General features: G+C 30.5%; 9 protein-coding genes and 1 pseudogene across 10 annotated transcripts, besides 2 other annotated features; 3 read left to right on the top strand and 7 right to left on the bottom strand.

Moving 5' to 3' along the window:
* Window positions 1–250: 250 nt before the first annotated feature.
* TVAGG3_0485770 lies at window positions 251–1,299 on the bottom strand (annotated as a pseudogene). Its single transcript has one exon. A coding segment is annotated over exon 1 (1,049 nt).
* A 480-nt stretch (window positions 1,300–1,779) lies between these two features.
* On the bottom strand, window positions 1,780–2,739 carry TVAGG3_0485760 (uncharacterized protein; the record flags this gene model as incomplete). Its single annotated transcript, XM_051236034.1, has 1 exon — window positions 1,780–2,739. A coding segment is annotated over one exon (960 nt), but the record flags the coding sequence as incomplete, so codon positions are not given.
* A 714-nt stretch (window positions 2,740–3,453) lies between these two features.
* TVAGG3_0485750 (uncharacterized protein) lies at window positions 3,454–3,763 on the bottom strand (the record flags this gene model as incomplete). The annotated part of the gene is made up of 1 exon (XM_051236033.1): window positions 3,454–3,763. A coding segment is annotated over one exon (310 nt), but the record flags the coding sequence as incomplete, so codon positions are not given.
* A 1,028-nt stretch (window positions 3,764–4,791) lies between these two features.
* Window positions 4,792–4,960: a mobile genetic element.
* Window positions 4,961–5,111: 151 nt separating this feature from the next.
* On the top strand, window positions 5,112–6,465 carry TVAGG3_0485730 (uncharacterized protein; the record flags this gene model as incomplete). Its single annotated transcript, XM_001311112.1, has 1 exon — window positions 5,115–6,278. The coding sequence occupies one exon, from the start codon at window positions 5,115–5,117 to the stop codon at window positions 6,276–6,278; it is 1,164 nt and encodes a 387-aa protein (XP_001311113.1).
* Window positions 6,466–7,435: 970 nt separating this feature from the next.
* Window positions 7,436–7,986, bottom strand: TVAGG3_0485720 (peptidyl-prolyl cis-trans isomerase protein; the record flags this gene model as incomplete). The annotated part of the gene is made up of 1 exon (XM_001311111.2): window positions 7,450–7,986. One exon carries the CDS (start codon window positions 7,984–7,986, stop codon window positions 7,450–7,452), a length of 537 nt encoding a protein of 178 aa, XP_001311112.2.
* A 54-nt stretch (window positions 7,987–8,040) lies between these two features.
* TVAGG3_0485710 (chromatin remodeling) lies at window positions 8,041–8,617 on the top strand (the record flags this gene model as incomplete). Its single annotated transcript, XM_001311110.1, has 1 exon — window positions 8,047–8,475. The coding sequence occupies one exon, from the start codon at window positions 8,047–8,049 to the stop codon at window positions 8,473–8,475; it is 429 nt and encodes a 142-aa protein (XP_001311111.1).
* A 95-nt stretch (window positions 8,618–8,712) lies between these two features.
* Window positions 8,713–9,465, top strand: TVAGG3_0485700 (sperm capacitation protein; the record flags this gene model as incomplete). The annotated part of the gene is made up of 1 exon (XM_001311109.1): window positions 8,718–9,338. One exon carries the CDS (start codon window positions 8,718–8,720, stop codon window positions 9,336–9,338), a length of 621 nt encoding a protein of 206 aa, XP_001311110.1.
* A 378-nt stretch (window positions 9,466–9,843) lies between these two features.
* Window positions 9,844–10,479, bottom strand: TVAGG3_0485690 (small Rab GTPase Rab1b; the record flags this gene model as incomplete). Its single annotated transcript, XM_001311108.2, has 1 exon — window positions 9,866–10,477. One exon carries the CDS (start codon window positions 10,475–10,477, stop codon window positions 9,866–9,868), a length of 612 nt encoding a protein of 203 aa, XP_001311109.1.
* Window positions 10,480–10,965: 486 nt separating this feature from the next.
* TVAGG3_0485680 (uncharacterized protein) lies at window positions 10,966–12,456 on the bottom strand (the record flags this gene model as incomplete). The annotated part of the gene is made up of 1 exon (XM_001311107.1): window positions 10,966–12,456. The coding sequence occupies one exon, from the start codon at window positions 12,454–12,456 to the stop codon at window positions 10,966–10,968; it is 1,491 nt and encodes a 496-aa protein (XP_001311108.1).
* A 90-nt stretch (window positions 12,457–12,546) lies between these two features.
* TVAGG3_0485670 (protein ubiquitination) lies at window positions 12,547–13,128 on the bottom strand (the record flags this gene model as incomplete). The annotated part of the gene is made up of 1 exon (XM_001311106.2): window positions 12,736–13,128. The coding sequence occupies one exon, from the start codon at window positions 13,126–13,128 to the stop codon at window positions 12,736–12,738; it is 393 nt and encodes a 130-aa protein (XP_001311107.1).
* A 673-nt stretch (window positions 13,129–13,801) lies between these two features.
* Window positions 13,802–14,095: part of a mobile genetic element that runs on past the window's edge.

Here is a 14,095-nt window from a genome sequence, read left to right as displayed (position 1 = left end):
GTCTTTGCGTAATTTTGTGTATTCATTGCATCGTAACCATATGATCCATTAAGTGAAATCTTGCAAAATAAACTTTTTCCTTTATTTCCTTCTAATTCAGCCTTTTGTCTTTCGTTCATAAATTCGTTCGCAAATTCATTAAAGCAAGTGTTTTTCGTAAATGTTAAAATTGATTGAATATCATCAATGATAAAATGAAATCTGTCTATTAGATACCAAAGATAATAAGAAGAAAATGGTTGATATTGGTTGTGTGTTGATGCTAACTGAGTTAATTTCTCTGTTTCTGGTCAACTGGTAGATTGTTTGATTTCATGTAATTATACATAAAACTGCCAATTGTTTTTTCATCTGTGATAATATCTAAGTTTCTTATTATTGGTAAAAAGTTTATGTAATCATTAATGTATTTTTCATCAATGTGACCCTTTACTTCAGCCACGAATAAAGTATTTTTCTTTCTAATATTCCCAGTGCTTTTGCTTTCTTTGTTGCTGTATCACAAATGATAACACCATTCAATCTTCCCGGCATATACATTTTATGGTCAGTATATTGAATGAAATCATGAGGATTAGATGAAAATGATGAAGGATATAATGAATTAAAGTCAACTCCAACGAAATGAGTCATAATGTTGGTGGTGTCCTCATTTGATACAGTTTTAGTTTCTGGATTATATGAAAGTTTATTAATGTGCGTGATTCCTTTAAGATTAACACGATGTTGAACATTTGATAGACCACCAGTAATTCCATTACGGAGAATGTGATAAGCTTCAACTGAATCTAAAGTCATTGGTAAATTATTTTTTAATGCATAATTTCTTAAATTGATTCTTAAACGTTGAACATCTTCATCTTTATTTGATTTTACGACATTGCAATAACAACACATTAACTGACAATTTTCTTTGGTATGTGGTTTTTCATTATCGATTCTATCCAATGTTGGTTTATTAGCATATGTAAACGCTTTACCACACATTTTGCATTTAGATGAAAGGATTAAATCGTGATAGTATTGATAGTCATCCATTGAAACATTGTTTTTAGTATCCCTTTCTGCTTTTTCATCTTGTTTCTTATATGATTCAATTTTATATTTCCAATACTTTTTCGTTAATTCAAAACTTGATTCCACATTTTCTTCTTCTGGATATGTTTCGTTAGGATTGAAGTTCTTATATGCTAACGCGTAACGAATCATTGATGCATTCGATGATAAAGAAAGATTATGAAGCATGTCAATTTTATAAACAAATGTTTCTTCAATAATTTTATCAATTGGGTCAATCATAATTTCAACGTCTTTATTGCAATAATGAATAAAATATTCTAATCTATTCTCAAAATTTTTAGCATCATTGAGATATATTTGATAATCTGAATCGGATATTGTTTCTTGAGTTAATGCTGAATAAAATGAATCTTTCGTGAATGGTTCCTTTTTATATAATTCATCTTCGTAATTTTCCCACGTGATGAATTGATAAGGGAAAAAGGATTTAACACGTGATTTATTGTTTCCGAAATCTTGAGTGAATTGGTCTAATGTCCCACCCGCTATATAATTTCTGATGTCAATAAATCTTAATTCATATGGACAGTTTGTTTTCTTTACAATGATTTGCTTAAATTGTGAAGATGAACCCAGCATTGATTTTATTTTCCATTTTGCAGTGTTTAAATCACGAAGAATTAAATTTAAATCAAACTTTCCCGAATTAAAACCTATGATATTCACTTTATTAAATTCTTCATCTAGAAGTTCTTTAAATGCTTCCTTTTGTTTCTCATTTAATGTATGAGACAAAGTCCCCGCCGTTTGGTCCGTTTGCGGCTTCATTAATTCTTCATATTGTTCAATATTTGATTTAGCAACTAATGAACAGGTTGAAAATAAAAACTCAATCCAATCAGAAATAAAAGAATCACTCGAAGTTAAGCAAAAATTCCTCGTAAATGTTTTATCACGGTCTACGACCTCGCCGCTTTGCGGCTTTATTTTGACAGTTGATGATACCATAAATGGTTTTAAGTAAGCGTTCAAAGTTGCACATTCAGAAAGTTGAAGTTCTTCTTTAGTCTCTAATGTTTCGAAGTCAAAAGTAATATAATATCTTGTTGGTTTATAATATTCCTGCAAATTATGTGCTAATAGCCATTGATATATCTTCTGTTTCGTGATATGTGGTGCATATGGTTGTTGTGTGTTTTGCAATTGAACGTCTTGAATTAATCTTCCATTATTTTCTTTACATTTCTCACAATGTTTTAAAAATCTTCTTTGGTTTTTCCTTTCTGGATCATCACGGATAGAATATACTTCTTCTTTGCAAAAGGGGCAAACTTTATATCCTGTGAGTGCTTCAACGTCTGTTATTCTGTCAGCGTGAAGTTTTCCACATGGACTCTGTGTTAATAAAATATTTACTGTTTCAAATTCTGGATCTATCATTATTGATTCCACTAATGGAAAGTCTACCTTGTTAATGTCTACGTCTTCTGGTTGAGGGTCACAATAATAAAAATCAATATTAACGTTTAACATTCTTGCTAACCTCTCACTTTCTGATGAAATGTCAAACCCTTCATATGCATCTATTGCTTCGTTTAAATAACTTCTACGAGTTTTAGGATTAACACCATCAGGAATGTTATAGAAGCGTTTAAATAACCTTCTACCTTCTGCTCTTATTTGATTATCATTCATTTTAGCTGTTCCGTTTTTGTTCATTTATGTAAGAATAAAAAAATTAAAAAATAAATAAAAATAAAGTTTATTTTTTTAAAGTCCGAGACTCAGAGAGTCCAGGGCTAAAGTCCATAAAATGAATTAAGAACACATAAATTTTTATCATCTGCGACGTGACGAATACATTTTAATTTACTCAAGAATGCGTACCCTGATACATTAAATCTAATTCCTGTCTTATTTAATTTCACAACTTTGAAAAGGAATGTATGAATAGCTATAAAATGATGAGATGATGTTTTATGGGTTGCTTCCATTTTTTCTGAAATAAATGAATAAATATAATGTTTATAAGTTTTCATATCTTTTATGTTCTTAATAACGAATGGTATAGACCTTTCAACTTCATCTTCCTTCGGTGCTGTTCTTTCATATGAAACATTATTGGTATCTTCAATAATGAAACCACAATCGCATAAAATTTTATATGTACCAATTGTTTCTTTTGATATTTTATCTAACAAATCAAAAACTTTATCAACACCTGTACATTTATTTAAATAATAATTTGTGTAAATATCATGGTCTTCTTTCTTAATTGTATTTGTTGCATATGTTACATTTTTCAGTGCTTTTTTGAATTTTCAGAATCAAGAGGGGTGAAAGTAATATACATGGATAATTCTTCAATAAATTGTAACTTATGTTTACGAATAAATTTAGTACCTTCTTCTGAAAGTGTTTCGTCTATTTCACCATCTAATAAATTTTGTGTTGATTCTGAGACATAATTTTTATATCTTTCTTCATGAGATTTCTGAACTGCTGATTCTGAAGCTGGGATATTCATTAAACCCTCTACTTCATTTTCATTATATTTTTCAACTTCTCTTAATTCCTTAATTTTTTCATCTATTTCATCTCTTATTTTTTCCAGTCTTTCAATTTCATCATATTCATCATCTTTAATCCGTTCTTCATAATATTCAGGGAAAACATCAGGTTCTTTAGGTTTTTCTTCTTCAGATGTGGGATATAAGAAATTTATAACATCATCTTTATTCATTTTTCTATCATAATCAAACTCATTTAAAAACTCCGCGAATTTTTGACAATTTCTTAAATAATATTTACTAACCTCATAACCCGCTTCCTCTAATATATCCTTTATTTCCTCATTTGTGAATCCTAATTTTTTAACGTTGTTAGTTTTGACACTCATTTTCATACAAATTAAAAAATAAATTATTCAAAAATGTAAGACATGAATTTTTAAAAAAATAAATTTTTTTATTTCATTATGTATGGGTTGAGTGTAAATGTCTTACAATTTATTTTTAAAGTTTATTTTTTCATTCATGAAAATAATTATTTCTAATTTCTTTTACTCTCTCATACATACTAGATTTAAAGAATTCAGAACATTTCCCATAATCTCCTAAATGTTTTTTTATCCCTAACGTGTGCCAGTTATTATATGAAACTGTATAAACTTTATCTTTATCTTTGCATCTTTCATCACTTCCAATATATTTATATCTCAGTTTTGATTTAGCATTTTCATATTCATTAACGTTTAATAATTCACAGTCTTCCTTTTTAAATAAATGTTTTATGTATTCAGGATTTAATACTCTACGTTTATATGCTCCTAACTTAGTTCTAAAGGTTTTTCTACAAAATTTAGGAATTCCATCCTCTTTAATGTCATCAATGATTTCCATTTCGTTATTTTCAATTTCTTCTTCTCGTTTATGAGGTCTTTGATTATGACTCCATTGATTCCATGAAATTAAATATTCTTTATCATTATATTTATACCTCATTAGCTTATTTTGGCTTTCATATTCATTTAATAATTCACAATCTTCATTTTTAAATTGAAGTTTAACCCATTCAGGATTTAAACAATGTTTAATTAATCGCGGAATATCTGACATCATCTATATATAGCTTCTTTTATAAAAGATAAAAAAATAAATTATTTTAAAATTAATGTTAATTTTTTAATGATTTATAAATAAATATATTTTAATGCATCGTCTATATATAGATGTAACAAAAAAAGTCACTAAACCCGTCATATCTACTACTAATTTCTAGAAAAATCGAGAAAAAATCATTTTCTTCTATTTTTTTAGGACGCCATACCCATTGAAATCTCCTCTCAGGACGCCATAAACTATTCAATTATGGTGTAAACTTCTCAAAAATTGAATAGTTTACATCAGGACGCCTTAGGACGCCAACCCTTTACGCGCCCTCAGTTATCAAGTTAACTTTTGACGAATTAGACCTATAATAGTTAAAAAAATCGCCATGTTAGAACCAATAGGTACTTGTATACTCATGTGATGAAAATGAGAATCTGTGCATAAATTTTACACAAATTTATGAAATTAAAAAAGTGACACGTTATGGAAAACACAGATATTGAGCACTTACGAGAGAAAATTGAACTAGCTAAGATTAAAATCGAAAGTGGGCTTAGAATTCTGCGTATCCGTAAAGAAGAAATGCAATATCAACTTGAAATAATTCGACAAATGGAAACTGGTCAATATAAAGGGCAAATAGAAAGAATAAACGACATATATAGATTTTGTGGCGCTGACCCAGGTTGCGGAATGTCAATTACAGATTTGATTAATTCAAAAATCCAAAATGAAAAAGATAAAATTAAGCAAATGGATGCTGAAATCATCGAGCTTCAGAAAAGATTTGAGAAAGGAAAAGAAGTATGTAAAAATGCAAAAAATATTTTATCAGAATTAAAATCTCGTCAGACAAAAATATTTAATTCCCAAGTTATTATTAATCAAACAAAGAACAGATACAAATCATTATTTGCTCAGGTATCAAAACTCAATTTTTATCAAGATAAAATCGAAATGAGAAAGAAAGAAACAGAAATACTCAAGAAGCAGTTGAGATTCTTGGATTACAAGCCTGATATGAAACGATTTAATGATGTTCAGCCCAGTGTAAGACCATCACAAACAATGAACGGCGTAAAAGACTACAAAACAGCACCAATCGTCAAGAACATACATGATAATCAGCATATCTTTGAAAAACAGATGAGTTTTGCTTTAAGTTTTAATCCACATACCGAAGTTTCCACGATTTTGAATAAATCTAATAAATCTCACAATTCTTCTCCTTCAAAACAGCAAAATACAAATATTCTAACAAAATCACCAGAGGAACTTGCTTTGCTTAAGCAAGTAGAAGAGCAAAACCAAAGAATTAAAGAAAAACAAGCTCAATTTGATGCAATTAAGGAGAAATACGATCCATATCTTGATGAATATAATAAATACCAGTCTCTTGATCCCATTGCAAGAGATATTAATCCAGAAAAACTTGCAAATTTGTATAATGATTTGTTAAAGAGGCAAAAGGAAATGAGAGAAGAATACAAAGGTAAAATAAATAAAGTGAGAATTGCTGCCAATACGATTTCAACAATTAAACAAACTCGTATCGACACTCTTTGCAAATCTCTCGGAAAGGAACCCATTAAGCTACCAATTGAAATTGAAAAATACGAACCTGAGTCTTCAATTAAGGATATTTAAAGATTTTACAAATATATTTTATCAAATTTAAAAGCTAATTGTTATTTAATAATAAACGATTATTATTGTTGCGAATTTATATTATTTTTACTCAGAAATAACTAGTCAATCATTTTCAAAAATCAAAGTAAAAATTATTACAAAATCAGACTTTCTGTTATTAAAGAATGAACCTATTAGAAGTCAGTATGTTCCGGCCTCTTCTTGTTTGGCTGTATAATTTAGATTATTTTAAAAAATGAGTAATTTTTTTGGAAAGTATAGTTGTTGTGTTTAGGTTTGAAGTTTACTTATACTGTGCATGTTATTTTGAAAGATTTTATCGTTAGTAATCCGAGATTTAGTCCTGATGCAATATTATTATCCAAAGAAAGCCTGAGTTTGCCATGAGCGTAGGTTTGTACATGAGGTGCAAACATTTTTCACCACATTTATCAAATTCCCAATTTTTTCTGAATTTCAGAAAATGCAATGCAAGTACCAAGAATTTCAATTGATTATTTTAATTTCAAAAAAAATTTTGGACAAAAATGTAGGAAATCGAAATTTAAAGGGATTTTAAACATTATTTTACGATGAATATTTAAATTTTATATCGATCAAAAGATAATATTATTTATAAAGATATTATTTATCGGGGAAGATATTCATATTAATGAAAATTTTTATTTACAATTTTTGAAATCTAATACAATTAAACTGAAATCATATCCAAATTAATTTTGTTGTCATGGTTATTATCACACATATACTATTCATCTATTTTGAGAAAAAAATTATTTCAAATATGATATAAGTTTAATATCTAGAAGAATTCTGATGGGAAATGTTTTCTATTAATGAGTGAAGACTAAATTACTCATAATATTGATAAGTCAATTTTCAATATTATTTCATGGCCTAAAACTCAAACGAGAAATGCATTCATTTGAAGACATATATTCCATATGTTCTTCATTCTATTTCCACTACTAGAGATTAAAAATAAAAGTGGACTTCATACATTATCCAATTTAACTAACAATGATGTTATATTGAAAGTATATATATAAGGCGATTTGCAATATTTGGTGAAATTCAGCCTAAAGATGTGCAAAATTATATTAGTTTCAAAATAATATTATATATTTTTATGAAAATATGAAATATTCACATACAAACAATAGAACATTTATAACTCACCACACTGAGATATTATACAGTCAAGTGTAGGAATTTCACTGTGTGGTTTCAAAGGAACACTTTCAATATGTCTCAGAACAAGCATTCCTTCAAAAACTTTGCCAATGACAACATAACTATCATTTAGTTCTGGAGCTGGATTCATTGTAATGAAAAATTGGCAACCATTTGAATTTGGGCCACTATTTGCCATTGCTACGATTCCTGTTTCATCAAATTTATAAGCTGATGGCTCATCATTAAATTCGCGGCCATAGATTGAGATACATCCATATCCATCTTGTGTATCACAATCTCCACCTTGAACAATAAAACCAGGAACAACACGATGAAATCTTGTCCCTTTGTATCCTAATGGCACTCCTTTTGGCCTGTATTCGCCAGTACAAAATCTTCTAAAATTTTCGCAAGCTAATGGACATATATCAGGACGCAATTCTATCTTTACTCTACCTATTAAATTACCAGCTATTGATACATCGAAAAATACCCGAGGACCAAGCCAATCGGGCTCTTTTTCAATCATTTATTAATAATTTTTGACATGTAAACAATGTAAACTATATTAATTTGACATAGATAACAAATGAAAACAATTGAGCGCGAATATTGCGAAAATATAACAAACAAGTATTTAAACCACGACCTTGCAATTCCATTTTTACAGCCAGTCGATGAAGTTCGTGATGGAGCCGTTGGTTATCATGATATCATAAAACATCCAATGGATTTAACTACGCTTCATAATAATCTCAAGGCAAATAAATATACTAAAAGTGAAGAATGGAAAACTGATTTTCTTAGAATTTGGGCAAATGCAATTGAATATAACAAAAAACAAAAGAATATGGTTTTTCATATAGCATCAATTTTACAACAAGAAGCCAAGCAGGATACAGATATCATTCCAAAGACTAGCAATGACATTTGGTTCCTAAAATTAAGACAAGCAGCGTTAAAGGTTGAAGAAGAGTTAGGAAAAGGCTCACATAGTAGCTCTAAATCGCGTAGATAAATTACTTATCCATATTTCATTACCAATAAAATGTTCAGTAAAATATATTTATTTAATAATTAATAAAAATACGACTTTTTCTTTCAATAATTAATACATCTGTCTAAATATAATCTAATCACTAATTAAACTTTGCTACAAAGCTTGCAGAATAATGAGAAAGTTAGGATTGTAATTAAAAAAGTGACAAAAAAGATAAAAGTGCCAACCAAGAAACGTTATAATAATTTTTTTCTAAAAAAATGTTCACCCAGATGTACTGCGCAGAGCAAATCCAAATTCCTCCGGATTTGCCTGCTATATTAAAGGCCTACTGCAAAGCAGTTTATAAAGAATCGCAAAGCAGTCAAAATAAATCAGATTTAATTTCATTTTCAATTAAATATTTCAAGGAGCAACTTGATAATCCACCAAACTCAGCTGCTGGCTATAGAATTGCGCTTTCCGATTTCCACGATCTTCAAGAAGAACTTATTAAAATTCTTAAAGTTAATCAAACATTGAAGAGAGTTGATTATCAGGTTACGTGCGATAAACTCGGATTTTCACAAGAAGTTTTCGCAAATATCCTTCGTCTCGGCTTTCCAAATGAAGATGTAATTGATTTGTACAAGTTTATGGGCATTGGTGCAACATTACTCTCATCAAACTTTGAAGCATCAATTACTAACTTGTTTAAGATTTTTGAAGATCAAAACTGCCAAGCAAAATTACCAACACAAGCTTTGATCAATTTTGTCACATTTCTGCAGTCAAAGGATCCAAATATCCCGGCAGAATTTTTAGAGAAGCTTAAGGCAGGTGCTACTGAAGAATTTATTGATCTTACAACTTATAAGCGCATTTTCGCTGCTGATGAGTAAGAATCACATAATCCATATACACTAGCACACAATTTTCTGTTATTATCAATCGATGTTTTTCATCCAAACCATATTTAATAAATTATTATTATAATTTTTTTGTTATTTTGCTAAACGCATCGATTAGCTCTGATATATAGAATCATGCAAGTATACTTTCATGATCTGTGAATCAGACTTACGAGTTTTTTTGAAAATATATAAAAATAATCAATTATTCAGAAAAAATGAAATATCATAAAAACATTTTTCGGTGATGGCCTATCAATGTGAATGAAAGTTGTTGAATTTAGGAAAGATTTGTAAAAAAATCATTTCCTAAGAAGGAAGTTGTTTTCGTTTCATATAGTCAACTTTAACCAAAATTTTATAAAATTTCTAAATCTTTGGAACTCAAAATTTTACGTCGAATATGACAAATGGAATGTAACATAAAAAATAAATTTAATTACTAAAAATGTATTTAGAAAAAGTAAAATTTAAGAGATGTATATGCCTGAAAGTGTTTAGCAATAATAATTTCATATTTAGCAAGCGCATCCGGACTCGCCCTCAACCTTCTTGGCTGGCTTGAGTGGAACAGCATTGCCACCATTCTCGCCACCACTTGTAGCGCCTTGTTTCTTGCGCATAGCCTTAGCCATAGCTGTGAACATTTCTTCAACATTAGCATTGCCAAGAGCACTTGTCTCGAGGAAGGAGACACCATATTGCTGAGCGAGGGACTGACCTTCTTCTGTTGTAACTACACGCTTATCACTAAGATCGGACTTGTTACCAACGATAAGACGGCAAACATCTGGAGCAGCAAGACGATCGATTTCTTTCATCCAGTAGTTGATGTGGTCAAAGGAATCACGGTTTGTAACATCGTATACAAGAATGATACCATTTGAGCCACGATAGTAGCTAGCAGTAATTGTGCGGAAGCGCTCCTGACCAGCTGTATCCCAAACCTGCATTTTGATTGTTTTGCCATCAACATTGATTGTTTTGATCTTGAAATCGACACCGATTGTGGATATGTAATTGTCGCTAAAGATATTTTCGGCGAAACGGATAAGAAGGCAGGATTTACCTGTGCCAGAGTCACCGATAAGGAGAACCTTGAAAAGAAGGTCGAAGTCTGCTGTCGACATCCTATGTCAAAACCGTCCGAAGAATTTTATAAAGAAACCGCTATGGTGAGTAGCTACTCCTTATTGGCTTACTCAATCAGTTAACAAATAAAAATTATCTCCGTTTCACGAATGTTCGCATAAAAAAAAGAAATACGAAATTGGAAATGAATTTCAACAAAACGAAATTTCAGATCTTAACCACATGATGAGAACATTAACCTTTAACCAAATATTAACAATCATTGTGGCATTGAATTGAAAGTTCTTTCCTAATTTCATCCGGATTGGTCTGAAGTTGTGAATCAAATTTCTTTGAATATATAATTTTCATACTCTTATAGTGAATAATAAAACATCCGGAAAGCCAAAATATTCCATATTAAAATTCGAAAACTAAGAATAGAGAAAATAGGTTAGAATAAATTAATAGAACAAACAAATAAACGTATTTAGAAAACAATGCACATATTGATTTGCTTTGAAATTGCGTCTAAAACTGAAATTATTCATTTTAGACTCTTTCTCAAAACAAGAATAATAAAGAAGAGGAACAATATAATAATTAATGGCTTTGCATTAAATTCATGGAATGATGCAATCCATTCTAAGAAATCTGAGTTAGCCATGCTCAAATCTGGAACAGGATCAATCTGAACGTCGTCAACAATATCTGGAATCTCAACTTTTTGAATGCATTTCAAGTTTCTGAACAATAATGGCTTAACATTGAAAATTTTATCCTTTTCAGAGGCCGAAGGAGTGATTAACGGGGAAATTCCGTTATAAGTTACTGTTGCATGCTCTAGTTCAAGCTTTTGGACAACATTTGAGACTTGAATTTCCTCTTCTGTCTGACTTTCTTGCGAATCTGATAAAGAAAAGTTTTCTGCTGATTCCAGTAGCTTATCCTTCGAGAAAGCATGCGAAAGGGTCTGGTCTGCGCGACTTGGAATAATACTTTTGACATCTGACAAAATATTTAACAAAATTGCTTTGTTTTTAGACTTCAGACGCCATTTAGTACCATTGTGGAATGTCAAAACAACAAAATCGTCTTCAGATGAAAAATGCATAATTTCGGTAAATGTCACTTTTTGAATTATATTCGCTCCAAAATCTTTTGAAACAAAAATAGAAATTGGATTGATATAGATGTATCTTGTAGTTAATATTCTCCATTTACCGACAATTGACATTTGTACTCTATCTATATAGCAACAATGTCCTCCAAAGAGCGTACAAGCTTCGATGAAATGTCTTTTTGCTTCTTCTTTACTTATTTTTTGGTATTCGTATAGAACTTTTTGGCCATGTGCAAATAAGCTGTCGTCCAGACGTATTTGGTGTGGTATTTTATCAACTAGATGTTGTTTGCTGATATCTTTTGGAGACTTTCCATCTGCTATTAGTCTAAAGATTGATGATCTCACCCAATCATAAGGGAGCATGACAGAAAGTGAGAGTTTAAGCGAAAACACACAATGACTGTATAAATCTTCGATATTGCCCGTTTCTGTTGGTAAAATGTATCTTGTTAGATATAGCTGTTCTCCGTACCATCCTTGGAATACGAGTGGCATAGATTTGCATGTAATTCTCAGGTAAGTTGGGTCATCTGACGGACGAAAGGCAAAAGCATAGTATTTTGCATCAGGAGAATTGATTATTTGCATTATGTTCCGCTCGCATGGTGCCTTTAAATCTATATTGACTGATTTCTTCTGCTCTAAACTGTTGATATATGTTACTGTTGTATGACTGTATACAAGTTGTAGAGGTAATTTCTTTTCTGAAGTAATTTCTGAAAACGGAAGTGACTCATCTAAGATTTCAAACCCATTAGATAAGTTTAATAGAAAATAATCTGTGTCGTAAAATTGATTTAATTCACGTGTGATAAAACTTCTGAATGCACTGCCTTTTGTAGCTGGTGCTACTTTAAATTTTTTTAATTGTTTCCCTTTTCCACCTGGATACTTTAGTATCACAGTTTTCATCTATCAATTTTGAATGATTTTACACGATAAAAAAATATCATTTATAAATTATAAAATAATCACAAATTAAAAATAAATTGTGGCAAAAAATTAAAATAATTTGATCGCCAAATTTTATTTCGTCCATGACAATATATTATTCCTGAACATACAGAGTTGTAACAGTCTAGAAAGCACATTACACCTTTGTGAGTAGAGTTGTTAACAACTTCGTGTATGAATCAAATACATTATGAAAACAGTCATATTGCCCAAAGTCTACCTCCCTTTAAATCAATTTTAGAACTCAAATACATATAAAATATAATCTGATGGGTGAGATCTTTGATATTTTTGTTCAAGATATAATATCATCTCTTGGAGATTTCCCATATATGCATAATCAAGAGCAGTTCGACCATTTTCATCTTTGGCATCCATGTCAATATGGTGTGAGACAAGAAATTTTGCTTGATCTAAACTTCTTCTTCCAACTGCAAAATGCAAACCTGAATATCCATTTATACATTTTGCATCTATATCTGCACCAGAAGATAAAAGTAATTCTGCAATTTCCAAACAGTTGAGTTGTAAAGCAACTAATAAGGGAGGATGCCCATATTTTGAAGTTTTTGCATTAACATCTGCTCCATTGGATATGAGAAGCTTTGCAATATCAAGAAAATTATACATTGATACCTGATAGAGTACAGAACATCCATCCACATTTGTATCGTTGACAAATGCACCATGTGAAATTAACAATTTTACGGTTTCTGTGCATCCAGCGTTGCTGCAATAAAAAGTGGAGATTCTCCATTTGAGTTTTTTGAATGAATGTCTGCACCATGTAAAATTAGCGTTTCTACAACTTCGTAATTATTTTTTTCAGCTACCAAGAATTAACAGATAGCTCTCCGTTTCCTATCAAATTTGGTCCGATTTTGAAAGAGCTCAAAATTTTCCCAGAAGAAGATGACCCCGTCAAAGAGTCACTACAAGGTTTTGTCACTCCTTCAGTGAGGATTGTACAAGCTGCTGTGAATGGGAACTGGGCAGCTGTGCAGAGGGCTTACGACGACAAAGTTGTCCCGGTTTCTCAAACTGGGCAATGTCCGAAAATTGGTGAAGGAGAGAAAAGGAGAGTTTTGGTTTTCTTCGTTGGAGGAGTAACTTTGTCTGAAGTTGGAATACTCAGGAATATCGGAAGACTAAGTCAGACAGTGGAGTTCATTATTGGAGCTTATGAAAATATCAACGGAAACCAACTGATTTCAGATTTGTTCCCTCCTGCTGCAAGAAACTGATTATTTAAGTAAAATGATTTGTGTTTATATATATTCTTAATCATAGTAACACAAGTTAAGGGTGGCTTCCGACCAAATTGTCACTTTTTAGCCCAAGTGAGAAAATTTCGTAATTTATAACCAAGTTTTTAAAAATCTATATTTAATAAAGATTCTATTTTTCTTAATAAATTTCAAAAATGAGGGGGTTCGGAATCGTCCACAAATTGCCGAAAGGGTTTTTGCCAGTTTTGAATCCGCTTATTTTTATCGACCAAAATTATAATAAATATAATTTTCGATAAGTATTCTACCCAAATGATTCTTCAAAAAATTATTTTTCGGATTTTATTCCGTGAAAAAACGTTACAGAA

This window comes from Trichomonas vaginalis, chromosome II, assembly GCF_026262505.1.
Source record: "Trichomonas vaginalis G3 chromosome II, whole genome shotgun sequence".
Taxonomy (NCBI): Eukaryota; Parabasalia; order Trichomonadida; family Trichomonadidae; genus Trichomonas; species Trichomonas vaginalis.
This window is presented reverse-complemented; position numbering and strand designations above follow the sequence as displayed.